This window comes from Acomys minous (genome assembly GCF_964271855.1).
Source record: "Acomys minous genome assembly, chromosome: 1".
In the NCBI taxonomy this organism is placed as follows: Eukaryota; Metazoa; Chordata; class Mammalia; order Rodentia; family Muridae; genus Acomys; species Acomys minous.
This window is the reverse complement of record NC_140483.1, coordinates 35,752,350-35,779,631: the sequence shown is the minus strand read 5'-3', so window position 1 is coordinate 35,779,631 and position 27,282 is coordinate 35,752,350. Positions and strand designations below refer to the sequence as shown.

General features: G+C 48.6%; 1 protein-coding gene across 7 annotated transcripts; it reads right to left on the bottom strand.

Annotated features, from left to right (window-relative positions):
- Nucleotides 1-4,703: 4,703 nt before the first annotated feature.
- TEX35 (testis expressed 35) lies at nt 4,704-15,871 on the bottom strand. Of its 7 annotated transcripts, XR_014777389.1 has the most exons (10): nt 15,678-15,864; nt 15,047-15,097; nt 14,400-14,468; nt 12,731-12,787; nt 12,046-12,105; nt 8,322-8,383; nt 7,923-8,112; nt 7,560-7,603; nt 7,110-7,256; nt 4,707-6,332 (listed from the first exon to the last, which is right to left on the bottom strand). XR_014777389.1 is itself a non-coding variant. In XM_084772727.1 (9 exons), exons 1-8 carry the CDS (start codon nt 15,753-15,755, stop codon nt 7,146-7,148), a joined length of 678 nt encoding a protein of 225 aa, XP_084628853.1. In that variant the 5' UTR covers nt 15,756-15,864; the 3' UTR covers nt 4,704-6,332; nt 7,110-7,145. The 7 variants fall into 7 exon arrangements, 6 of the variants coding, with proteins under 6 accessions (XP_084628853.1, XP_084628855.1, XP_084628856.1 ...); XM_084772727.1 differs by lacking the exon at nt 7,560-7,603 and having other exon boundaries at nt 4,704-6,332; XM_084772729.1 differs by lacking the exons at nt 4,707-6,332; nt 7,560-7,603 and adding an exon at nt 15,617-15,646 and having other exon boundaries at nt 6,498-7,256; nt 15,767-15,835.
- Nucleotides 15,872-27,282: the final 11,411 nt, after the last annotated feature.

The window sequence follows — 27,282 nt, the reverse complement described above, 5'->3', positions numbered from 1 at the left end:
GTGCATGCCAGGAGTAAGTCACAATTGATTATGGTGAGTGCTCTATTGAATTTGGTCTGCTAGTGTTTAGGCGAGGATTTTCACATCTGCGCTCATTAGGACTATCAGCCCGAGGGTCGCTTTTCTGGTCTGACTTCGCTGTTGAGGCAATGTTGGCCTTGTCAAATGAGTTTAGAATCGTTCTCCATTTCTCGGTATTTTTGGAAGAGTTTGAGAAGTGTTAGTAGAAGTTCTTTGCTTGTTTGGTAGAATTCAGCTGTGAGGCTGCCAGTACTAAAATGCCAAGTGGGTTGGGCGTGGTGCCGCATGCTTTTGATCCCAGCACCTGGGAGGCAGGGGCAGGTGGAGCTCCCTGAGTTCAAGGCCAGGCTGGCAACCCCACCCTCCCGAGGGAGGCACACTGCACCTTCTGGTTCCTCTGCAGGTGAGGAGGAAGGCTCTTACATTCACTCTTTCATCTCAATTCTGGTGATTAAAATTGGTTGGTTTTTTTTTTTTTTTTTTTTTTGTATTCTGTTTTAACATAGAACCCGCCCCCCAAAGTTACCCTGATCACATATATAGAGAGGGCTATATTGGGGTGGGCTGCTGGAGGCTCTAGGGAACTATGCCCTGAGGCCAGTTGAGGAAATGACTCATAGATGGATGATTGGGGTCCTGGTCTTCATAGAAACGGAGATGCAGTCAGACCTGTTGGGACTGAGAAGGGCTGATCTAGGCTAAGAATATGGGTGCCCCAGCCCATTCTTTCTCATCCTGTGACAGAGAGGGCTTCTTGAGGGCATTGTGCCAGGTCTGTCATGGTCATGGGGAATGGATGACACCATTTGGCCTCTCCCCACTCGGAGCCTGGCTCTCCTCTCCCCAGCTACTCCCAAATGACTCACCCTCAAGTGTCTTGGGTGCGCTAGGCACCTGTGCTGTGGGTGGGCTGGGTGAGTCAGTTGCTCCATACTCTGTTGTCATTGTCACTGAGGTTACAGGCATAAGATACTGTCGCAAGGGTCCCCTCCCTATCTTCTGCACATCCCCCATAGTATGGCTGTGTTTTCCTGTTGCTTAGCACACTAGCCTTCTTGTTTCCCCAGCAGCCAGAGCACATTTGTTTGCTCTCCTAAATCAATGTAGACCAGAGTTCATTTCGTCACTGCCCTGGCATAGCTCTGAGTAGCCAACGTGTTTAGAAGGTGAGAGTGTGACTTGAAGGCTTTTGAGTCAAGGAAAGGCAGTGCTGGCTCACTCTTCATTGTTATCACAATAGCCTTTGTTTGTTTTGTTTCTAATTAAATTCCCAGCTCTCCGTTCTGCAGGCCAACTGGTCAACTGTATCCTATTCCAAATTCCCAGGGAAAGAAATCCAACTGGACAACTGGGTTCCACATCCACCCGATCATCACCTGGGTCCTACGTGTGTCCAGAAGAGCAAAGTTTTGGAGCACAAAGCAGCAGGAAGTGGACTGGAGCAATGTTCCCTAAGACCCTGTCTGCACAGAATACCAGTAGTGTTGAGGGAGGGAAGTTAAGCATCAGTCCATCCCACATGAGATGACATTGAGACTACAGAAAAGCACACGAAGGCGGCCCGGGCCCAATGTCTCCAGGAACAGTCACAGTGACTCCCTGCAGGCCGTCCCTTAAGGCACACATGGCAGTTGTAGGACAGCCAAGAAAATGAGCAGACACCTGACAACTCGCTGCCCTTGAGCTGGGTGCTGTGGGGCTCGGCTGGGAAAGCGGCACAGCAGATACACAAAGGAGGCCAGACCTCGGCTGCTCCTGGAGGCTTTGGCTCTTTGCATAATGAACTCTAGTTCTCTTTTCCCCCTAAACATTTTCATTGCATTTATTTCTGTGGACAGCTGCAGCTGTACACTGGAGTTGGTTCTCTCCTACTCTTCGGATCCTGGAGATTGAACTCAGGTGGTCAGATTGGTTTGAGCAAGCTCCTTTACCCGCTAAGCCATCTTGATGACTCTCTTCTAATTCTTTTTTTAAAAATATATTTTATTAATTTATTCATATTACATCTCAATTGTTATCTCATCCCTTTCATCCTCCCATTCCTCCCTCCCATTTTCCCCCTACTCCCCTCCCCTATGTCTGTGACTGAGGGGAACCTCCTCCCCCTGTATATGCTCATAGTGTACCAAGTTTCTTCTTGGTTCTCTGCTATCCTTCCTCTGAGTGCCACCAGGCCTCCCTATCCAGGTGTTGTGGTCAAATATGGCGCACCAGAGCTCGTGTGAAAATCAGTCCCCACTCTCCACTCAGCTGTGGAGAATGTCCTGTCCATTGGCTAGATCTGGGTTGGGGTTTGAAGTTTACTTGCACGTGTTGCCCTTGGCTGAAGGTTATGATGGGTGGATCTGAGCCCAGGGGTCCTGTTCAAACTCTCTTCTAGTTCTTAAGACTGGCCATCTAGCAGGAAACATCCACATCCTCACCTTACTGGCTGATCTAAGCACAGGACATGGTTGCATATGCTGGGCTCGGAGCTTGGGTAGCTGAGTGTTTTTGTGGGACCTCCCGAAGTCTGTCAAGTCCTAGAGGGATCCCTGTGGTGCAAGGACCCTGCTGGTCTACTGACCTTTGGGAGTGCCCATGGTACTCAGACCACGGGCTCTAGGTGCAGGAGGAAGAGAGTTGACGCATGACCCTTCACAAGCTAGGCAGCAAAAATTCAGACAACCGCCCTCAGCAATTGCTAGGGACAGGTATGACCTCCATGCTGAGAGCAGAAGGTAATAACGTGAGCCCTTCCAGAGACACACACCAGCTGCATGAAGAAAGAGGCAGCCATAGGGGCTGGAAGAGAAAGGTTGTGCAAAATGCCTCTGGCTGAGCGGCTGACTTAGCTGGGAGGAGACAGGGCATCCAACAAGGATTTCACAGGGCCTCAGAGGATGAGGTGAGCAAAGCAAGAGTGTGGGAGGGGGCGCCCTGTGTGTGGGGGGCACGTGTGTGTGTGGGGGGGTGGTTACCGATAGAAGTGTAAAGGGACAGTGCAGAAATCCAAGGTCAGCCTTTAATCCCAGCACTGGGGAGGCAGACTGGTCTAGAGTGAGCCCCAGGACAGCTAGAGCTACACAGAGAAACCCTGTCTCGAAAAACCAAAACCAAAACAAAGCAAAATCCAAGGTCAAAAATGGAAGGTATTGAGGGGGAAGCAAAGAGAAATGCCACTGCACCTTATGCAATGGGCTCAGGAGGTGTCTGCAGAAGTGTGTGTCTTGAAGGAAAGCATCAGTGAGGGGTGATATGGTAGGGAATGCTCTGCTGTGCATACAGATTACAGGCTTTGGGGGGTTAAAAACTGAGTTGAGAGGAATGGACCAGAAACTGTTGTAATTCAGAATCTAAATGCCTGGACCTTGGATTACAGTGTATATAGGAATATGGGGCTGGGGAGGGCTTTGGCAATAGACATATAAAATATTGAAAGATTCCATGGAGTCAGGAATGGTGGTACATGCCCGTGATCCCAGCATCCAGGAAGGAGGTAGATGGAGGAGGAGCAGGGGGTTCAAGGCCAGCCTCAGCTGCATACAACTTCCTGGCTAGCTTGAGTTACATGAGGCCCTGTCTCAAAGGAGTCCCATGGAGCATGGTGGCTTGTTTACTATGAGAAAGAAAGAAGATGCCAGGGCTACATGACTACGTGGTACAAATATGCTTTGCAAATGTATGATTTCACCCATGACAACAAGCAGTGGATGTAGAGAGTGATCAGTAAACTGTATAGTTCCTGTTTCTTTTCAGCTCTTCTGGGAAAGGTCTTAAGAGCTTTCAGAGAGGCAGAGGAAGGGAGGGAGGGAGGGAGGGAGGGAGGGAGAGAGGGAGGGACGGAGGGAGGGAGAGAGACCACCAGGCTTGGCATTGCAGTTCAATGGAAGAGCGCTTTCTTATCATTTGTGAAAGCCTGGGTTTGGTCCTTAGCAAAGGTGTGTGAAGGGATCAGCCAGTTACTGAGGTGACAAAAGGATAAATGGGATGGTCCCGAGGGAAGATGGCTCCCTTATTAGCTAGCTCACTGTGGGCTTTGCCTTTACTCAGCTTCTCAGCAATCCTCAAACTATCCCAAAGAGCTCTGGCTAGGTGTGCTGGTCCCAGCTGCTCAGGAGGACTCAGCACTCCCCAGCGCTCCAGGTCTCCTGCTGTCTCACACAGGGCACGGAGCAGACAGGTAGGCAGATGGGCTAAAGGAAATCCTGCTGGGGACCACGGTCCAGTGTTGGGCTAGGGGTCCGCCTGTGCTCTGGCTGTCAGAAAACTGAGCAAGCACAAAGACCCCTCTTGGGGCTTTGGGCCAAAAAGAGACTTGGGGGCACAGGTCGGGGAACTGACCCCTGACTGTGTGGAGTATGACAGGACTGGGAGGCCCTGGAGAGACAGGGTGGATAGAGCCTGGGGGACAGATCGGGGCGGTAATCCTGAGACATGGAGGTCACCTGCCAGAGGCTGTGATTGGAGACCATGGTTCAAGTTCATTCTGCTAAAGTTAACATTGGTTCCTCTCAAACAAACTTATCTGCTAGGAATAATGAGCTAGCAGATGAATACTAATAAAAGGAGGGCTGGGGCGGCGGGAACGTTCTCTAATCAATCAAATAATGATTATAGACACTTGATTCAGAGGAGGACAGGGTGTTTTATTTTCTTCTTGAAGAACAGGTCTTGGGGGCGTGTATTTTAGGGTCACAGGGGCTTTCTCTCTCATTCCAGGCCAGTTTTCTTTTCTACCATCAAGTAATGGTTAGAACCAGTTGGATTTCTTTCAGTGTTAATTTGAATTTTAGCTTCTGACCCCTGAAGGCGGATGCTGATCAAATACTACGTATTCATTCTTGGAACAGTGGGTTGATCCTGGGGCCCCGGGGTTGAGAAAAACAGCTCTCAATATCTCAAGATGGAAGAGAAATAGGTCCTTGGAAAACAGTAAAGGGCAGTGGGAAAGAGCCCAGGGGTTGCCCACGTGCAGAAGTAAGGGAGATATTATCATTTAGATGTTTACCTGTCTCTAAAATGTGCAGGCGATGCCTTCAGAGGAGACTAGCTCCCTAATGGGCCCTGGGAATGGAGTTAGTGCCCTTATAAAAGATGGTGGGGAGATTCTCGAGTGGATGGGGCCAGTGTTCTGCAGTACAGAGGGTCTGAGCCCCTTCTGCACGTTAAATAATCAGTCAACAGAGTTACCCTCTGAGCTCAAGGCCTACGGTATGTTAGATGGCCCTTGGCAGGAGACTTCCGGCCCCTGCCTTAGGACAGCTTCAGTGTCTTCAGAGCATGGCAGCTGGCTTCTAAGGGCAGCAAGATGGAAGGGGGCCGCCATATCTCTGAAGTAGCCTGCATTACTTCTGCCTCGCTCTGTTCATTAGTTCCTACCACGAGGACACTCTGGGTTGTCTGGGTGGGCTCACTGTAATCACAAAGATCTTTAAGAGAAAGGTGAGCTGTGTTAGCTGATACAACTTGAGAAAAGACCCCACCAGCTGAGACTGGCTTTGAGGATGGGAGGCAGCCATTAAGGATGGACAAGGGCAGATTCTCCCGGAAGAGCCTCTAGCAGTAACTCAAGTCCTGCTGACACTTTGTTCTTAGACCCATTTCCTGTTGCTCTCAGTCACTCCATCTGTGATCATCTGTGAACAGTGGGGACGATGGGAAACAAGGAAGGGGCTAGCTCCATCCGTCTCCTGTCTGCCTCATGTTTGGTTACTGTACTTCATTAGAGATGCTCTATAATATATAGAATGTGGTGTGTGTTTACCATATCTCCTTTAAAACTACAAACTCCTTGGAATAACAAGGGCCAAGTTGTGTTTTGGCTTTTGCGTTAAACTGTGTATCTGAAGTACCAACTGCTTTTGTGACACTGTACAAGCCTGGCTGATTAACAAACTGTCCACCCGTGGAAGCATCCAACAAAATAAAAAGGCGAGGGAGTTGGTGTGGAGTGAACACAGAGACCCATCAAAACAAAGCCAAAGAGTTTGACCATTGGTGGAATAGTCACTAAAATACCATTTTTCTCCACATTTCTTCCTCTCCTGTCAAGCTGGCAGCCAGCTTTGTCTTCCCTCATTTAGGGGCCTGAGGTGAACACAGAGTAGAAAAGGAGAGGCTGACGGTCACAGGCTCATCTTTGTTTTTTGTTTGAGACGGGGTCTCACTGTGCAGCTCTGGCTGGCCTAGGACTTGCTTTGTAAACCAGACTGGCCTTGAACTCACAGAATTCCCCTGTCTCCGCCTCCTGAGGGCTGGGATCAAAGGCGCGTGTCACCTGATGTTCAGCTCCTCTCCAGTTTGTGAAGGTCTTCGAAAGGACATTGCTCCTTTGGAGTAGAGGGAGGGAGGAACTGAGTGTGGGAGGGAGCAGGGAAAGCAGATGAGCCTCTCCAGAGCCTGAGGAGGGCATCAGACTGCCCCTGTGATAAGATCCAGGGTGGAGCAGGGCAGTCCTGCCAGGCTCGAGGTTGCCCGAGTTACCTACGACATCCAGGGCACATTGCAGGAACTAAGAATGTGGCAATCAGTAGGCAGGGCAGCCCTCAGGGTGTTCCATATCTTGGACATCTCCTGGGGCCTCTGAGCTGGGGACTTTTTAGGGCCCAGTGGAATGGAGAGAGGCAAGCAAGCCTGGGAGCACTCAGATAAAATGTCTCCCAGGCCAACAGGGAGAGAATGAGAAGGTGGGGTCTGAATATACTGATTTAGAACAACAGAATAAAAGTAATGCTCCGGGGGCCCAAATGTTGGACCGGTACTCAAAATGGTGAGGATCGGGGCTAGAGAGATGGCTCAGTGGTTAAGAGCACCATCTGCTCTTCCAGAGGTCCTGAGTTCAATTCCCAGCAACCACATGGTGGCTCATAACCATCTAGAGTAAGATCTGGTTCCTTCTTCTGGTATGCAGGTGTACATGCAGGCAGAACACTGTATATGTAATAAATATATTTTTTTTAAATGGTGAGGATCTTTTGACTTTAAATGAAAGTTTTTAATCTCCAGCTGGAAGCCTGGTTTGGGGTAGGGTAGGGTAGGGGTGGGAGGGTGTTTAAGAGTACAGGAAACCCCTGCTGCGCAGCTCACGGAGAGGGGAGAGGACGCACTGGTGCTGCTGCCGGCACGTGGGCTCCCTGGCTTTGCTAGGTTGGGAGCACATAGTCCATCTCATCGGGGTTCAAGTACAGGTAAATCAGAAAGCAGCTCCAGATGACAAAGGTGAGTAGGGCGCCCAGACGTGGAGTGATGGTCTCCTGCCGGGTGGGAGAGACGTGGGGCAACCTGGGGCCAGGTTGAAGCTACCGCAGAACGTTGTACCCTCCCCGCCAAGAGAACTTGTGGACAGCAACGATAGGCTTGGTCACCCAAATCCTCTTTCCTCGTGCCACATCCTCTACGCCTTGGGTGGGTATGCTGGGTGGCAGAATCCACTCACAGCCCCTATTCCTTGTACAACCACAGATGGGCCTTGCTGCAAAAGGGAGCTAAAGCATACTCCCTTTGGGATAACAAGACACCCAGCTGAGAGAAGGCGCTTCTCGTATGGATCTACCTACCCCCGTTTGCAGTTGGTCTTTAGGGCACACAACAAACATTTCTCCTGTAGAGGACAGAAACGGCACAAGAAAGATCATTTTTCCCCCCTGGTTCAAGTTGGCCAGCCTGCCGGGCAACCTGATCAGGCTTTGCTAGAGGAAAAGGCGGAATGGCTGAGCGGACCGTGGGAGTTGGCACATTAAGGGCTGACTGCACAATCATGGCTTAAGATTCGCCACAGCCCAGGAGACGAGGCAACTGAAGGTTGCTAGACTAAGGGATGCATCCAAGGGCTGGCGATACAGTGAGCTCTGGGGAATCCCCTGGCAGGAGCAGCCTAGGCTCCAGAACCAGCGCGGAGGGCGGGGCAGCAGTCCACTTACGTAGCAACTCTGACACGAGTGAAGGGAATCCAGCACATCGTTCTTTGCTTTTTGTGACATCATCATCTTGTCTCCAGCTAATGAACCCCCACTGGAGTCTTCCATTTTCTTGAGTCCGAGCTGGGAGTCATTGTCCATCTTTCCTATCTGTCCGAGTTCATGCTGCTCCTTTGGCTGTTTTTGAAGGGGACTGGTGGGTCGGGGGGGTGGCGGGGTGGGGGTGGGGGGCAGAGATTTGGGAAGACTGTTTCTACCAGTATACAGGTGCACAGAAGGCCTTGTCTTCCAGCCATTGTAATGGTGGAGCCAAGACAATCCCTGGAGGGGTGCATTCTCTCAGCACCCTGCACACCGAGCAAAATAAAGGGAGGAGGCTTAAGGGAGGAGGGTGACACTTACAGCTTGTTCTTCTGTATATTTATTAAAACATCCATCTTTTCATCCATATCCTTCTGCATTTCCTTCAAGAGAGAACCCGAGGCTGGAATCCCCCTTCCGAAGAGCTTGGAGGTCCCTCCCCCCCACTCTGTTTGCAAACCACTCCTGTCTCCTACTTCAAGGATGCTCACTCGACTTGGTGGAGGTGGTGTATAGAGCATGTCCCTGAAAGTCACCTCCCACCCTCGTTCTATGATGAGACTCGAGCACAGAGGGATAACAGACTGACCATAGCCTCTAGGGGAGTCAGAGGTCAGGAGCTGTTCTGGCTGACCTCAGATATGAAACTTTGAGTCAATGCCTATGAAACAATGTAACTAAGAAAACATGTTGGGACCTCAAAGACTCTTTGATTCCAGTGTTTAACATGCCCTCCCCCCAAACAACACAGTTCCAGTAGAAAGACCAAAAAGTAAAACAAGTGAAGTGAGGGCTGGACAGATGGCTCAGTGGCTAAGAGAGCCTTCTTCAATCACGTCATCACGTCGGGCAGTTCACAGACTGCCTGTAACTGCCATTCCAGGGGATCCAATGTTTCCGCCGCCTGTGCATTCACCCCCACTCCACAGGGATTCACACACACACACACACACACACACACACACACACACATTTTTTAAAGTAAATCATAAGAATGAAATAGAAGACTAGTTAAAACAATACAGCTCACTTGTCATTCACTGAGAACTAAAAAAAAAAAAAAAAAAAAGTAAAGATTACCTATAGAATTTGATATGGGAAAAGCTGGATAGAAAAAAACCAGTGGACACGAAGGAACCCTAAGGATGCAGAGGCTGGAAGTGACCGTCTTCATCACAAAGAGAACTAAGTGTGGGTTCGGTTCTCATAAAACATAAATAAAAATAATTTATGCCAATGGAAGTGATTTTGATATTAGACAACCCTGAGCCAGTTTAGTTGGTGTAGAAAGCCGACAAAGGCACCAGGTCCCCCACCATTGGAGGGAGGGGGTTTTTGTTGAGGACAGCTGTGTGAGTATTTGTAAACGTTAGTATCCATGGAAATAGCAACAAACTCTCCTTCCGGTCAAATAGGTCCCTCAGGCCAAGCACACACAGTCAGTGTCCTTTACTCTTACAAGTCTCAGCAAGCCCCTCCCCACTCTCGACCAGATCCACGCCCCCACAATATTCATCATGTTCTCCACTGCCTTTGTACATCCAGAGGGAAACTCTGGTGTCACCATGGACACCAAGAACCACTGTGTCTCCAGCTTCTCCCCTCTTCCCTGCACCCTCCTCTAACCCTCTCCATCGCAGCTGGGGGCAGTTCCAGACCTTCCCCCACCTGCTCGCACCTCCCAGGCCGCCTTGCCAGCAGCTGCTCCCCGTGTGCTCTTTAAGAATCTCCTAGACAAGTCCCAGCGTGTCAGCTGCTTCTAAGAACCCATCACCGTTCACTGTGTGCCTATGCAGTTTTATTTCTCAAGCTCCCCCAAGATGACCCCACTCCATGGCTGGTCTCCCCACTGACCGGGGAAACAGCCCTCTCCTGCTGTGCCCAAGCTGTTCCCTGCCTGAAATAGCTTTCTTTGTGCTTTTTCATACCCAGAGTGGCTACTAATAAAAATGCTTATGGTGTTTGCATATTAATATAGAAATAGCACGTGCCCTTTGCAAAAAACTAGAGACCTAAGTCAGGGTAAGCTCCTGGGAGAGTATGAGGGGGGACTCTAGCAGAGACTCCTAGTAGCAGGGGACGAAGAGACTGAACAGGACACCCTCTAACTAGGCAAGTTTCCTAGTAGGGGGAGGGGAACACCAACTCACTCACAGAAACGTCAACCCAAAATTGACCCTGCTTACGAGATGTGCAGGGATAAAGATAGAGCAGAGATTAAGGGAATTAAGGGAACTAATCCCTGACCCAACCCAAGACCCATCCCATGGGAGAGAGCCAACCCCTGACACTATTAACCATTCTCTGCTATGCTTGCAGGCAGGAGCCCCAGCAAAGTTGTCCTCTGAGGGGCTCCACCCAGCAGCACTCTGAAACACATGCTGAGACTCACAGCCAAACATTGGGGGATACGTAGGGAGACTTGTGGAAAAGTGGGGGGAAGGAGAAAAGGACCTGGAGGTTATAGGACCTCCACAACAAGACCAACAAAGCTGACTAACCAGGGCCTGGAAGGGCCTGCTGAGACTGAAGCACCAACCAAGGGCCATGCATGGACTGGACCTAGGCCCCCTACACAGATGTAGCTGATGGCCAGCCCAGGTTTCATGCGAGTCCTTTGGTAAAGGGAAGTGGGGGCTATCTAACTTGTTAAGGTAACTTTTCTTTCTGACCTTCAAATATGAAGCAGCTTGCCAAAATTACTCAAGCCACTTCTTTTTTCTATCTCCTAGCATAGAGAAATCTGTTTCAAATAAAACAGACATTTTTACCAGGTGTGGTGGCCGTAAACCTTTAATCCCAGAACTCTGGGTGGCAGAGGCAGGTGGATCTTTTTGAATTTGAGGCCAGCCTGGTCTACAAAGTGAGTCCAGGGCTACATAGGGAAAACCTGTCTTGAATTCGCCTCCCCCCCCCCAAAAAAAAAGAAAAAAAAAACTTTATGGAAATATAGTTCTCAGCCTTAAGTGTACACTCGAATCCCATGGGAAAATTTAAGTCACTGGTGCTGGGCCCTCACCCTCAAATATTTTGACTTAATTGTTGTGAGGAGAGGCTGCATTTAAGGGGGAGCAGCAAGACAAGATTCTCTGATCTCATTCCAATGTGCAGCTGAGGTTGGTGGGTGTGTTTGAGGGTTGGAGGACCTGGCTCGTGTCTGCGGGCACACATCCAGATCACTTGTGAAGCAGCCAAGGGTGGGGAGTGTGCCTGCTGTTCTAGCACTCAGAGGGCGAGGCAGGAGTAATCAAAAGTGGGAGGGCAGTGTGTACTATGAAGACTGTCTTTATATATACATATACATATATACATACACACACACATATATATATATACATATATACACATAGATAAACACATATATACATTTTATAATAATTTGTTTCTATACTGTATGGAGGCTGGGTGTATGGTTGTTTTTAATATGCTCCTGGGGGATTCCTGGGATACCCCTCCCTGGCAAAGAAGCCGTCAGGATTATGTACTCACACCCCTTCATTTCTCTTCTTATTGTTAACCACCCTGATTTGATGACTGTGGGTTTATCGTGAATTTTAATTATCCGGCAAGCCTACTGTCCCTTGGAACTCTTGAAAATACTCTACATATTGCCTTTCGCCTGCTTAGGCGTCTACACCAATGATTCTCAAACTTCTGGGGGGTGGGGGGTGGGAACAGGGACTCAGGCCCTATTTGAATATGCACCTGGCGCTCTTGTTTACAAGTCATTCTGAAACAGACTAACATTTGGTCTGAATTTTCCTTCCTGTTTCCTGAGTCAGAGGGGAAATGACACTGGGCCTTCCTTACCCTCACATGAAGCTTGCAACATGATCATCAGGCCTTAAGGCTCAACTTCTCTCTAAGGATTCTAACACCCACTCCCACTCATTACTCTACTTCTAAACCCCTAATAAACAGACAGCCTGTAACTTCCCTTCCACTTCTGTCTAGTGGGCAACAGGTACCTCCGGGCAGGGGCCTGGCATTTCTTCCATCATTTCTTTCCCATGTGACCCATGGAAGGCTTACAGTGAAAGCTTACCTTCATAATTTCCACAAATTCATGAAGCTTATCGAAATCTTTGTCCATTAGATCCTTTATCTAATGAGAAAGAAAAGCTCAATTTAACAAGACACAAAATCTTCTGGGCTTTTTAAGTAAAGGAGAGCAGCTGACTTTTGGGAACAGATGGACAGAATGCTACATAAGCCAAGGGCAGCAGCTGGATCTTGGGAACAGATGAGTAATGGGCTGCATAACTCACTTTCTTCCTAAGAAGCCCATGAAGGGTCCAGGGACCAGGGCCCGCCATACGGACCTCAGACCACAGCTTGAATTACACCCTCTTGCTCAGTTCCCTGTCCCCCAAGTAAGCCATAGGTGAGTGTATCATAGAAACAAGAGAGCTCTTTCTGTGCCCCTTGCTCCAGGAGATGCCTAAGGAGGATAGCTGTCTCCAAATTCCTTGTGAGCCCCTCTTCACTCTTACTGCTGAGGTCACATCATCCCAACCTTAATACAGGGAGGGAGTCCTTAACTGAAAAGAGGCATGGGAGAAGAACTGAATGTTCTGCTCTGCCCAGGGTTGAGATGCTAGAGGGTCCAGGTATGAGTAGGCTCCTGCTCTGCCATGCACGTCCTGTTTTCCTGTACTACTCAGAGCCAGCAGCTCCATTTTCCACAAAGCTCTGCTTTTCTTCTCTGGCTGTAAGCCTTATCATAGTACCTTTTTTATCTCTTCCATTTTTTCATTGAGTTCTTTTCTCACCTCCCTGAGTTCATTCTGAGAAAAAAAAAAATTAAGAGACACAGGATAAAGTTGACAAGGGCAGGTCCTTGGGGACACACTGAAAAGAGCATAGCTTTGGAAGGCCTGCCCGAGACACCCAGCCTAAATCTAGAAACAGCAGACAAGTAGAAAGTAAGGGTTTATCAGTAAAATAATAAACACTGAAAGTAATTTACATTGAAGAGGCATGATAGGGCTGGAGTCTTGTTAAGAATGCAGTTAAGGGGGTTGGGGATTTAGCTCAGTGGTAGAGCGCTTGCCTAGCAAGCGCAAGGCCCTGGGTTCGGTCCTCAGCTCTGGAAAAAAAAAAAAAAAGAATGCAGTTAAGAATGCCTGCTGCTCTTCTAGAGGACCTGTGTTCTGCTCCAACACCAATATCTGGAGGTTCATAATGCTACTAACTCCAACTCCATACTGGCAAAACACAATGCATGCACACGTACACACATACACACCAGAGAAAGAAGAGAGAGGAGATGAGAGAGAGAGAGAGAGAGAGAGAGAGAGAGAGAGAGAGAGAGAGAGGAAGGAGGAGGAGGACGAGGACGAGGACGAGGACGAGTAGAAAGAGAAAGAGGAGAGGAGGAAGAGGAGAGGGGAGGCGATGTTGGGGGAAGGAGAGGAGGAGAGACGAGAGGTAACATGTGACAGGGATTACAACACAGTCCAACAGATTTTGTTGCTAAAGTAATGAGGCAGCTGGTGACATCAAAATAAAGGCTTTGTTAATGACTTGATTTTGCCAATCACACACACACAAATACGTAAGAGAACATGTTTGACTTTAGGGAGTAAGCACTAAAGATTTGGATAAACTTAACTCTCAAATGGCTCAGAGAACGTATGCTGTCATTAACTCTGAGTATCCATGGAGGATTGGTTTCAGGACCCCCTGTGATAAAGACCAAGAGAAGAAGAGCCCAGGAAAGGGAGAAACAGTCAGGATACCCACGCATTATCCAGAACTGGTAGACTAGGAAGTAACTACACACAGGAGCTCCTCAGTATCTGAGAGGAATTGGTTCCAGGAACTCTGCAGATACCCAGATTTGCCAATGCTGACATCCCCTACATCCTGTGCTTTAAGCCATCCCTGGATCACTTAAATACACAATGCAAATGCAAATATAATGCAAATGACATGTAAATGATATGCAAATACATGTTACACTGGCTTAAGACATGATGGAAAAATATCTGTAATGCTTTACCAAATATTTTAATCACAGATTTGTTGAATTAAAGGTGTGGACCTATAGATATGAAGGTGTGTGTGTGTGTGTGGGGAGAGAGAGAGAGAGAGAGAGAGAGAGAGAGAGAGAGAGAGAGAGAGGGGCAGACAGACAGAAACAGAATAAAGTGACTGATAAACTGCCAGCATTTAGGGGATGTTGGGGAAATGTGTGCTAGAATTCATTATGCCATTCTTTGTAACTTCTAGGTAATCAAAATAGTTTCAAACTAACAGGTTAAAAAAAAAAAAAAAAAAAGACCAGAGTGAAGTCTCCTCGCTGCAGGTGCCAGCAGGTACCAATACTCAGAAGTTAGCTAGCCATCCTTTCACCATGCTTATCTGTCCCCAGGCCACCTGGGCCCCAACACTGACCTTCAGATCTTGTGTCATCCCTTTTTTGATGAATAGCCCTTCTTGTTTAATTCCTTTGTAATCACTTATCTGTGGATGGAAACAGGCACACAGACGTACTGGGAATAGTAGGTGTGGGTGGGATTACAGAGCCTAGAGAGGCCACCCTAAGTTCTGTGCCTCCCTGGAGACAAGGCACAAAGAAAAGCTGGTGGCCCTGCCTCTGCAGAAGTGCCCTCCACTCCTCCTCTGGCTCAGTGGGCCTCAACTCTTCACACCCCTCCTGCTTGCTTGCACAGCCAAGCTTCTCCCCAGCTCAGGCTGTGGCTTCCCTCCACCTGGAAGGTTCTTCATCAGACTGTGCTTTGCCAGCATCTAGTCCTTGTGCCTTTGCCTCAGGGGAGGCCTTTCCCAACCACTCTGTCTAAAACAACCACCCACTGCTGTCTCTGAACCGTCATTCTCCACATCCCAGGTCAACACAGCTGACAGCCTTTATTGTCTGTGTATCTGACTGGCTACTGGTGTGAAGAGCTGTGAGAACAGAAGCATATCCCTTTTATGTCCTCCAGCACCGAGGACAGGCTTTGGCCACCAGGAATAGAAAATGACCCATCATCTCCAATTACCTCAGGCCTGGCTGCTAGCATAGCTACAAAACAGCTTACCTGTGTCAGCTCTGGCTTAAGTTCCAGGCAAACTGCCCTGTAGTTCCTTTTCTACAGAAAGAGAAGGGCACAGTGTTGTCGGCCATGTGTCAGGACCGGAAGAAGATAACACAAGCCTAGTGAGAAGACACAGCAACGAACTCTGAACTGCACTTGTGCACAGGCTCCCCTGGGCCCAGGATGGTGTCTGCTTCTGGCTGCTGCCTCTGGTCTCTTTATCCATTTCTAATGAGCATAAACGTGCCCATCCAGCAGAGAAAGCCCTTTTGAACAACTTTTAGGAAAGTCCCAGAGGATTGTTTCAAGAGAGTGATCCTGGTTCTAATCTCAGCTGTCCTCTCGTTTAGCCATACTAGTGCTGGCATCTTAGTCCAAAGCGTCCACGTCCACGTCTATAAAGTGGGCTTAATAATCTATCAAGGTTATCTTTTGAGCCTCAGCCCCACCAGTTAGACGAGGGCCTTGGCTGCCTCCGGGACTGTGAGCAGTTGTGAAGAGCAATGGGGTCTTACATGGGAGCAGCACAGGCCTCTTTCCTTCCCACCCCAAGGCCAGGCATCAGTTTCACACCTCATTCCAGGCAAGAGGCTGCTTTGTGCCCTGAACAAAGAAAGAAAGTTGCAAGGCTCACAGGATCATTTCCAATATCCTCTCTGTCCTGCCTCCACTCTGCAGGAGCCCACAGGGGCCCCACAGTGCCCCGAACCATGCTTCCTTTACCAGGCTAGTTTTCTTCAGTTCCGCCCTCTTGGCTGACATGATGGAAGAGCCAGAGTGTTCCCCACAACAGCCCCCTGGGACCAAGCCACCGTCCTATGCAACTTACAGGCTTAGGCAAGAGTAGGGTGATCACCTCTTTGTGTGCGGAACAGCTGAGGTCACAATGCCAGGACTCATAGGGCTGGCCTGGAGTGTCACCGGCTTTGAGCCTGTCTGCTGTTGCCCCTGAGACCAAAGGCTCTTACCAGGTTCTGAAGCCATAGGCCTTACGCTTGGGGCTTGCTGAGGACCTCAGCCAGACATTTGGGAACAGAGACACACCTTGGGAGAAGCCAAGCCTTGGCTCCTGATGTAGGAGGCCTTACCTGCTGACTAGGAGAAGCTGGTTAACAGAAGGGTGGCTTCTCCTTGGCACCCACTTCTTCACTAATATTACCCCCATTCCCACCTCTACCCCATCTCTTGGCTCTTCTTTCACAGCAGAAGAAGGCTGGAGCAAGAAGTATTGAATAGTGTTTATGACAAGAAGACGTGTGTGTGTGTGTGTGTGTGTGTGTGTGTGTGTGTGTGTGTGTGTGTGTGTGTTGAGGGTAACTGTGACTGACATTTGTTTAGCATGGAGAATGGAGGCGCACAGAATCTGGGTTGGGGAACCCGATTTCTCTCCTCACTGGTGATTACATTTCCTTCGTCTCTCTTGTCTCCAGGGCTACTAGTTGGCCCAGAAAAGACCAGCTTGAGCATTTTGAGGGCAGGCCGGCCAGCAGTATAGGAAGTAACCCAAGACATGTGTGAGGCATGCGCCACGCAAGGTACCACACACTCACTTCACTCCTAGCTCTGCTTTCATGAGACTTCTGGGTCCTTCCAGGGCCAGCTTCCTCAAGAGCCGCCTGCAGCCATTTTGGATGCATCTGCCGGGCAGTGATTTCCAACAAAGGCCCTTCTCCACTGACATCCTCGGAGCTCGCCCCCTTCCAATATCATGTTTCATGCTGGTTCACGCCAGGAGACAGGGTGTGGGGCTGAACTGTGCAGGCCTGATTTTCTTACATGTAAATGAAAGAACCGTAGTTCCAGCCAAACAGTTTCAAGGCCTGTAATAGCAGCTGTCTCTTTTCTCCTCCATTGACTTGAGAGCCTCGGAGAGCTGCAAGCAATGGTCCCTTTGCTCAGCAGTGCAGATGTTACATGAGCTGCCTTTTTAGCCAAGCATACACACATATATGAGCATACTGGACTGTATGTCAGACAAGTAGATAAAAAAAAAACGACCAACTTGGAGTGGGAACCTGTTTATAGAGTAAAAAACAAGTGCCCCTCCCGCCCCGGCCTCCTATTCTTTTTCTTTTTCTTTTCTCCTTTCTCATGATGCACCCAAACACATCATTGTTGTTTCTCGTATGTTCTTGAAGAGCTGGGGAATTAATTTGTGAACCTAAATAAACATTTCATCTCCCCACTGCACTTCCTCCTCTATCTCATTACTATTATTTTAGACAAGTCTTATTTTGTAGCCCAAGGTGACCTGTGTTGTTTTTAAATTATCTGTGCAGCCTAATAATTGTTTATTATCACACCTATACTTATTACTATTACAGCAGTATATTCTAACCCGCTAGCAATCAATCAAGACACAGACACCTGTTAGATCTTAAAAATAGCCTTAGTTAACCTGGGGCAGGGCAGACATCAATCCTCTAAACTACTTCCCATAGTGGAGCAGGCATGGGATATCTACCCCAACCCCATGCCATCTGCTTCTAATCAAGCTACCTCCCATCCATATGCAAATGTTCTTCATCTGGTCCAAGTCTCCATCCATGCCGGACTTGTGCTCTCTTATACCCAACCCATGATGGTGTGACCTCCTTCCCTTTCTTCTCCTCCTGTCTTCTCCTTCCCAAGATTCTGCCTTTCCAAGCCTGGGAACCTTAGCCACGCCTATCTCATTTGTTCTGCCCAGGTGATGACTCTTTCTTAGTTAGCATCAAAATACAGCAGACCATCCTCCAACAGACCTGGAATTCACTCTTTTTACTTTTCTGTTGCTGTGATAAAACACAACTTTTGGGAGAGTTTATTTGGGCTTACAGTTCCAGAGAGTTAGAGTCCACCATGGGGGGAAGGCAGGGCAGCCAGAGCAGGTAGCTGAGGACTCACATCTTCAAATGCCAGCATGAAGCAGGGAAGTGGGAGGAATGGTTGAGGCTTACTAATCTCAAAGCCAGCCCCCATCTCTTCCTCCAGCAAGGCTACACACCCAAAGCTTCCCAAACAGCACCCACAGCTTGGGATCAAGAATTCAAACTCCCAAGGCTATGGAGGCCAGTTCTCATCCAAACCACCACAACTCTGTGGCCCAGGTTAGCCTTGAACTCATGGCAGTTCTCATATCTCAGGCTTTCAAGCTCTGGGGCTATGGGTGTGAGCCACGACACCTAGCCAGATTAAAACTTTTCGGGGGCTGGAAAGATGGCTCAGTGATTAAGAGTACTAGCTGCTCTTTCAGAGGACCCTGGTTCAATTCCCAGCACCTACATGACAGCTCCCAACTATATGTAACTCCAAGATCGGACACTTTCATACAGACACACATGCAGGCAAAACACCAGTGCACATACAATAATGTTCAGAACAGACAGGAAGACACACCAGTAGTATTTTTTTCTCCAAGTTGACATAATTCTGATGTTTTTCATAAAGGTCCCAGGCTGCTTTTGTTCCACGGTGATAATGCTGTGGGCAGAGGCTGAATGGAGACATTTACAAAATGGCTGTAGGACTCTGCCTTTGATTCCAGGAGTATAAATTCTAGTGTCTGGCCCACAATGAAACTGTCTTTACCCACTGCCTGCACAGAGCCCGAGAGACTGAGAGAGAATGTCCTGTGTCTCCAGGGGTCTGTTTGACCACAGATATTCTAAAGCCTGTCAACAAGGGTGGATCATTTTATAAAAGTTCCCAGAATCTGGACTGTGGCCTCCATTCAACCTTGAAGTGACCTGTTTCAGCATCCTGGCAGTCCACATCGTGATGCACTGTGGTAGATGCCTGGTAGCTCCCCTTGGCCAGAGAGACTATGTGGTTCCCATCCTAGGGACCCCCTGATGTACATTTGTTAGAGACTACATATGGTGACTTCTGTGTTACCCTTCTTTGACTTACAGACACCCCAGAAAGCTTTATCCTGTGAAGTGTGGAGACGTCTTTTATCATTGACACTTTGATTACTATGCGACTTCCAATCTTTCTTATAACTAGTATGTCAGACCAGCTATAGTTATGGTCTGCTTACATTGTATCTGCAGGGAAAAAAAAACTATATCTGCTGATTTTATCTGAACTTGTCCTTCTTTTTTAAGAATAAGCACAGTATGCACAGACCATTGTAAATCCCCAGCTATTTCTGTGCAGTTGTGGAGGAGGGAAAACTCACAGCAAAGGCATCCTGTGAGGATTGCTGGCTATTCAGATTCGTGTGTTCACCAGGCCAAGGATGTCTGCCAGGTCTTCCAAGTCCCAGGGGAGCCATTACTGTTCCACAGGCAACGACAGCAGCCTATGAAACAGTGACACAAGAGCCACCACCAGCACCAGAGCTCTTCCTGCCAAATGTGACTCCTGAGGCCTCCTGACTTAATGTTCTGTCTTTGGAGGGGATCCAAGTAGAATATGGCATTTATTTCTGTCCAACCTATTTCAGGCCCCTTCCTAGAGAAGGCTCACAATTCCTGTCCCTGTCCTTGCTTCCTCTTAACCCATGATACTTTCAAGGCCTCATTTGTCACTGAGATAACAGAGGTGAGTGGCACCACAGAATCTTTGGAGTAGGCTTTAAGGGATTGTGCCTTATGTGGTGTTCATTGAAGATCCTAGGTGGGTGGGTGCCATGGTTTGTCCTGGTAGCAGCCCTAGTTAACTCTTATTCACAATCACATCTGTCCTGCAGCTGGAACGTAATAGAAAGACCACAAATGACTACAAAGGAGGTTGGGGAATGTGGCCAAGCTTCTCCTAAGAAATAGAAAAGCAGCTAAGCATAGTGGCTCATGTTTGTAATTGCCTCACTTGGCAAGTGGGAGGCAAAGGTTGTCATGGGTTCAATGCCAGTCTGGGACATAATAGGTGACTTCCTATTAATAGAAACATTCAAGAAAGAGGCTTATAAGACTAGAGACACCATGGCTGGAGAGATAGGGGTTTAAAGCACTTGCTGCTCTTACAGAAGACCCCCAGTTCAGTTCCCAGCACCCATATAACTTGACCTTCATGGCACCCTCTTCTGGCCTCTGGAGGTACAGTATGCATGTATGGTACCCAGGCCTGCACACAGGCAAAGTACCCATATACAAACAAAACAAAAAAAAAGTAAGGAAGCAAATGAGCTGAGGGAAGGGGGAAAAAAAAAGGCAGAGGAAGCCTAAGGTTACAAGACTATCAATCCTCCTCCCTTGAGGTTATATAAATAATGCTGAGGAACAGGAGACTCCAGGAGACTTGTCTGCTAGCTCAGCAGAGATCTCCATGGATACAGCGTTTGTGTCACCCCTCATGTTGAAATGGACTTTTCAGTATGTACCTGCTGTTAAGTCATCCATGTACCTATAAATAAACTCACCCATGCTCCTCTGTGTACCCTAGTGAACTCACTCTGTCCGTAAGCCAGACTTGGGTAGAAGTGTTTTTGATTTGTCATTGGTGTCCTGTCTGAGGTGAAAACATGTTTGTTCATGTAATGCAACTGGTGTCTAAACAGAATCGAGTGTAAATCTAGAGTGGTTGCTTGGTTTCTGCTATTGGGTGACAATACGTACGATGGAAACCAACCCCTCAAGGGGCGGGTGTTTGCTGGGGCAATCCTGATGTGGCTACTACCTTCCCTCATGTGGTATGGTATGCTGTGCCCCTTTGCTCTAGTGACAGCTTGCATGCCTCCTGCTACGGAGTGATTAGACTCATAACCAAGGTTTGCTGTCAAAAAGTAGAGTGGCCCTGGGGAAACTCCCAGGCTGGCCCACCTCGTTTTATATGAGGAGGACTGGCTCTGTGGTGGATGGTTTGCCATGTGAGCACAGGAATTCTCCAAAAGCAGCTGGGTTGCAGGATGTATCTGAAAACATGGAAGCAAGCAGCACGTAGGGGGTGGGATTATAAGCAGACTGTGGCGGCAGTTGTGTGGTCTTTGCTGTGGGTGATAATATGTACAAGCAAGACCCTTAGTCTTCCCAGGAAGAACCTGGAATGCAAGGGAGAAAGTATGCCGAGATAAAGGTGAACGTGTTCTATCCTCCACACTAATCTCTGATTTGGCAGGAAAAGTGGGAGGAAAAAGAGAGTTTTAGCTATGGCTGTTACCATTTCTTACAGCTGGTGGGGTATGAAAGAAAGAGAACATACATTAGATCTGTTCTTCAGAGTCCTTCCCAGAAATATTGGCTGCTGGCTGGCTTCCTGTCCATCAGTTTGGACAATGACTTTCACATCTGGATTGTCCTGTTCTCTAGAACATTCTACCACTAAGATCCTTAGCACCTTGAGGCTGAGTGAATGAGAAAAGTAGTCCAGAAGGTGTGAGTCTTCTTCCCTCTGCAGGGGTTCTAGGGCCTGGGCTGGGCTGGGCTGGAGAACATCTTTCTTAAAGTCATGGCAGTGATGATGGGTCAGGAACTTGTAGAGGTCAGATTCACGAGAGCTGAGTTGAGTTTTATGTATGTCTCAAGACTGAGGGGCCATTGGGAAGTTATGAGTGCCACACTATAGAGAGGGTGAAAGGAGGCATGAGGGATGAGGAGTTGGGATAGAGGGGTGGGAGGAAGGGAATGAGGCAGGGAGGGAGAGAGAGAGGAGGGGGGAAGAAGGAGGGGAGATAAAGGTAGAGGAAGGAGGGAGTGGGAAGGGAGGAATCTCAGGGTCCAGCATGGGTACCATAAACAATTATATGTTTCCGACCAAGCTTGCTCCTTATATGATTGAGCTCTGTGCAGGCTGTGGAGTTTTTCCTTGTCATGGCAGGAAGCATTGGTAGAATGCTCACAAAGTGGCTGGGTTTTCTGGAGATGGAATTCAATAGATTCCAAATTTCATTTGTACTTAATGCCAAAATATGTTGCTGCACTGATGTAGTTCAGACTTAATGGAGCCAAAAACCACACACCCAAATCCACTTTGATGAGCTGGAAATAAATTTGGCATCTGTTAGGCTCCCAGTCCCACCATGAAGAAACTGTTTTGATGCTGGGGTGCGTGGAGAGCAGGTGCCAGCTCTCAGCATCAGCTGCATCTGAGTCAGCACCTCTCTAATGTAGCGCTGAGCATTGCTGGAAGTCCTTCCTGCCTCTACTGTTGCCTCCCAGTAGTCAAACTAGCTGAGTGTGGGTTACTCGCATGTGCCTGCTAACTGTAGATCTTCAGTAAGTCTCATATGTGTGGGACTCAGAAGGACACTTCTGATGGAGATGCTGTAGACTTCTATTTGGTGACTGTTTTAGTTTCATTTTGATTTCTATAATTAAAAAAAAAAATCCCAACCAAAAGTGTGGTAGTTAGATGGAGAATGGTCCCCATAGCCTCATACATTTGAATGCTTGGTTCCCAGTTGGTGGAACTGTTTGGGAAGGATTAGGAGGTGTGGCCTTGTTGGAGGAAGTGTGTCATTGGAGGGGAGGGGGCTCGATGGCTTCAAAAGCCCACGTCATACCCCCTCCCTGTGTGCTTCCCTCCCCCTCCCTCTCCCTCCTTGTGTTGCTGCCTCAACATGGATGCTCTCATCTATTGCTCCAGCACTATGCTTGCCCGCCTGCTGCCATGTTTCCTGCCATGATAGTCAGGGACTCTAACTCCCTGGAATCATGAGCCTTCTTTTTATAAGCTTCCTTGGATATGGGGCTTTATCATAGCAACAGAATAGTAACTGAGACAAAGGGCAGTGTAAGGGAGGAGGAAAGAGTTTATTTGGCTTATAATTCCAGGTCACAGATCATCACCGAGGGAACTCAAGGCAGAAACCTGAAAGTAGTCCTGATTGCAATTCCACACTGCATTACCTCCACCAGGAAACTCACTTCACAGCCCAAAGACATGCAGCAGCAGTATGGAGGATGTTGTTATGTCAGGACCACCTGCCTCAGGGATGGTGCTACCCACAGTGGGCTGTACTCTGCTGTGTCAATGAACAATGGAGACAAGCCCTGATAGCCATGCCTACAGGCTAATTTGATCTAGGTAATTCCTTTAGATTCCCAGAAGATTCCTGGTTGTGCCAAGTTGAGAGTTAAAGCTAATTAGGACAGTGAGTGGTCATTCAATGAGGGGGATCTAGTGCCTTTCTATTTAAGCTTTCCTTTTGTTTATAGCTGAACACTGAGCAGATATTATTTTTTTCTAGTATGGAGACAGATAGGACAGCCTTTCCCACACCTTGTGAGTTCATCCCATAGCATTTTTGCCAGTAGCCCCATTTTAAACACTGAGCATACCTGGTGTCTTTCCCCTGCCTTCCCAACTCCTCCCCCATGCAGCTGACATATTCCTGGATCATATGATAAATGAGAAAACCCTCTGGGGCTCTGAGCTCCAACTTGAAGCTGAGGAAAAGGTGGCATGAGAGACATCACTCATCTAGGTGGCAAAACTGGTTCCCAGTGAAAAACAACTTGGGCTGAATCAAATGCCAGAGCCGGCCACAGTCACATCCCAAATATCCTAAATATAAATGTTAGTTACTTTTACATAAGGACTGGTTAAGTACAAAGGATGCTCTTATACCCTCTTACTTCTAAAAGCCATGGCAATTTCCCAACTTTCAAGAGAGACGTGGAGCCTGGGGAGTCTGCTGGTTCTCAGTGCCACACCTCGCTGGCCGGCCTAGGCTCTCAGCCAGGCTGGTTCTCATCAAGGCACTCTAGCTAAAATGTGAGTGGACATTAATCCCACCTGCTCACTTAGCGCACATTTATCAAGCATCCTCTAGGTGCCACTGAGGTGCCAGAGCACAGGGTAATAACTAGGATTCCTTTGACTGCAGTCCTGACCTAGGAATTTCTTGGCACCCTAGTCACTCTATGTCCAAGTATAGGAATGGGGTGTGGCCGTGCCATATGTCAAGTGCCAGATTTCTCCTGTGCCAACAGCACCTGCCTGGGCCTGTGAAGGTTGTGCACTTCCTCCACTAACCTATGAGAGCTATTGGCTGGGGAGTGTTTACCAGCCTTGTGCGTGTCACTGGGGCCTTTCTGGCACACAGAGCACCTAGCTTGACCCAGATGTGCTGCACAGCAGATCTGTCTCCTCCATCTCTCCAAGTGCACCTTTCCCTGGCCTTGACATTGTAAGAGCAGTGAGGGTGGGACTTAATCTACATTCCCTCTGAGCCTCTGACTGTGGGCCAAACTGACCTCACTCTGTTGGCGTCTCTGTAGATTAACACATTCTGTTCCCAAAGGTCCTGTGGGTCCCTGTGCAGAATATGCACAACTAAAACAATCCTGGTCCCTGTCCTCGTGGCTCCTTCGGATGTTAGTACTCAGAGAACTGGAGAGATGGAAGCTGTACATGAAGGGGACTTAGCAGTGCCCCTGGCATCAGGGAGACTCCGCTTGGGCTCTGTCTTGGTGACTGCACCTTCTGTGCCTTCCTGCTCTCTACTGGCCCTCTTTGCAGTGTCTGCCTTTCCTGCCTTGGCCTGTCTCTCCTGCCTTCTGGAGTACTACACTTCTCTTCCTCAGTCTTATTACTCCTGGCCTTGCCACATGTGGCCTGACAACCTTCCTCTCATTTGACTTTGCTTCCAGAAAAGTCTCACGAGCCAGTCCTGGCCCCCTCTCGTCCTCACACCATGACCAGTATCAAAAAAGCTTCCTAGCAACTGTCTCTCTTTGCGGGCTCAGTCTTCTGAATGGGCTCATGCCAAGGGCCTCTCATGGTGCTTTCTCCCTGGCCCATCTAACGTGAGGGTCTCGAGTCCCTTTTGTTGTATAGCCATTTCCTCTGTATCCAGATATTTCCTTCAGGAGGGAGGCAAGACACTTATATAGCATAGAAAGGTACAGGGAGCTTGTGACAGGATGCAGGAGGCCTCCTCCCTTGGGTTATATAAGCAGTGATAATTGCTGGGGAAGAAGCTGTCTGCACGTTTTGAAGGGAGCTCCAGGGGTACGGTTATTGTAAGTTGTCACCCATGCTGGGATGAACTTTCCAGTGATGAAGCAGCCTTTGAGTCACTCGAGATGAAGGAGATAACTCCAAACAGACTCACTGTCTCCCTAAGCTAGACTTGAGTAGAATAATTCCTTAGTCTTGGACAAATATCTATTTGTTCGTATCTCTCTAGAAGAAATCATGCAACGTTGATTCTTTAAGAGGATAATTCTGCTTTCCAGATTCCCTCAATGAGGCCTCAGGCACAGCTGTACCCTGTTACCCTCCTTCTGAGCTCTTCCTGATATATACTCTCAGGACTGTGAACGCCGGCAATGGGCCTCAGTCTTTCCCAGCTGTGGCCCTAGGCCAGCCTCCCTTGTGTCTGCTCCTCAACCGACTGCACAGCTTGGGCAATGAAGATCTGAGGCCAGTGGCACATGGTTTCCTTTTGGAAGAGAAGAATGACTCTAACAGCTGTCACTGTTAGAGAGTGACTGTTACCTTCCCTTAAGGAGAGAGTGAAGCCTGGGTCCTTGGGTTAAGTGCTTCCCTGGTTGGCCCCGCAAATCTTTGCAGTTGGAGTCTGGAATTCAGGCCAGAGTAATAGAGCAAGTGCTCTGTAAATTGGGCACAGTCCTTGTTCTCAAAGAGCACGGGTCTGAAGGAAAGAGGAGGCATGTCAAGCTGCCACCTGGAGTGCTACTTGCTGCCCCTGGGACACGCTGTGGAGGCCCTAACACCCTTGCTTTACTTCTCTCTGGGCACGAGAAGCCTGGTGCTTAGCAGTGCTCTTCATTGAAGACACTTAGACCAGAAGCCTTTGTGAGTGGCACAATTAAAAGCTGAGTGATAGGGCAAGTGTTTTCCAGACCAAGATGTTCTCCACTCATTAGAGAGTGGTCCAAAGACACCCTGAGATTGAGCTGTTTCTACCACGGGGATGATATCACCTGAGGCCATCCTGATGGAGCACACGGAACTCCATCAAGACAGCATTGCTGAAGCTTTGACAACCTGCATTGCGCTCTCTTTTTGCCCATTAGGCTGTTCTGTTTATGCTTCTTTACAAAGGGGGGTGTGACGGAAAGGAGTCTTCTAGGCTCTATTAAAAAACAAACAAACAAACAAACAACCACAACAAAACCTGGTGTGACAGAGAGAAATCTTGAAGACAATGAGGGTGGAACAGGATAGTCAGAACACAAGCTTTGGTTCTCCAGAGCAAGTTCCTCTGTCTCCATTTAGGCTGTGCTGTATTAGGACCCAGAGCCTAGACTTGGGATGGGGTGGGGCTCTGATGTGTGGGACTCGTGGAGGCCATCATCCCATTTCATGCTTTTCCATGATCTAATCTTGAATAGTGCTCCTGTTACTTCCTATAATGTTTTGATCAAGCTATTTCAGGGCACAATGGACTTTCTTATACAAAGGGGATGGAGATGATGATGGAATCTCTAGTGTGATGATTGTGAGGTGGATGGTAGAGTGGGGAGTCTAGCTCTTCTTCCTTTGTCCCCTCTTTCTCTCTTCTACTGTTACTAGCTCCCCTGGACTCCAGGACCCCAAGGGTCTACTACCCTGGTGGTGCTACCCTGCTCCTTTTCTCTAATGGCAGCCAGCCAGAGGATGGGTTCCTCCTCCTCTTTCTGCATATTAGTTGCAGCATCCATGGTACTTTGTTGCAAAGTTTAGGGCAAGGATGTTTCCGGCTTTATTCAGGCTGTGCTGTGTCCTGGCAAACAGAAGGCACTCAATATTTGCTTAGTAAAATCCACCCATTTGGGTAGAAAAGAGAACAAGGAAGACACACTAGACTCAGCCTTTACAGAAGGCTGCTTGCTCCAGAAGCTTCTACTGGGCTACCATAATGCTGCCTGCATGGCTGCTGCTCTTCCTTTACGCAATAGGTACACCCGCGCCTGGGCCTGGAGGAGGGTGCACCACTCCACGCTCTCTCAGAGGCCCTCGGGTTTCTAGGTTGGTTGGGAGACAAAGTGGAAAGAGATAAGTGAGTTCTAACCATCATTCCAAAGTTGGGGAGGGAGGTGCCCATCTCCACCTCCACAAGTTTCCATTGCATGGAACTGTGGCCTAAGCAGCATGTCCAGAGGGCCAGTCCTGGGGAGAAGTGCCCTGAGGGTCTTTGGGGTGGGGGAGTAGCTCTGAGGATGGCAGGCATGGGTTGGGTGGGAGGGAACGGAGCAACAGAAAGCTGCCAGATCAGCTCTAGGACAGCTGCTGGGTGAAGGTGCATTACACAGCCTAGGTTCGCTTCTTGGGCTGAGGCCAGGGCCAAGGATGGGAGTGGTACATGACCCTCTTAGAAGGTCCCCTCACTGAGCATGGGACTGGAACCATGAGAGTGTCGGGGTGGT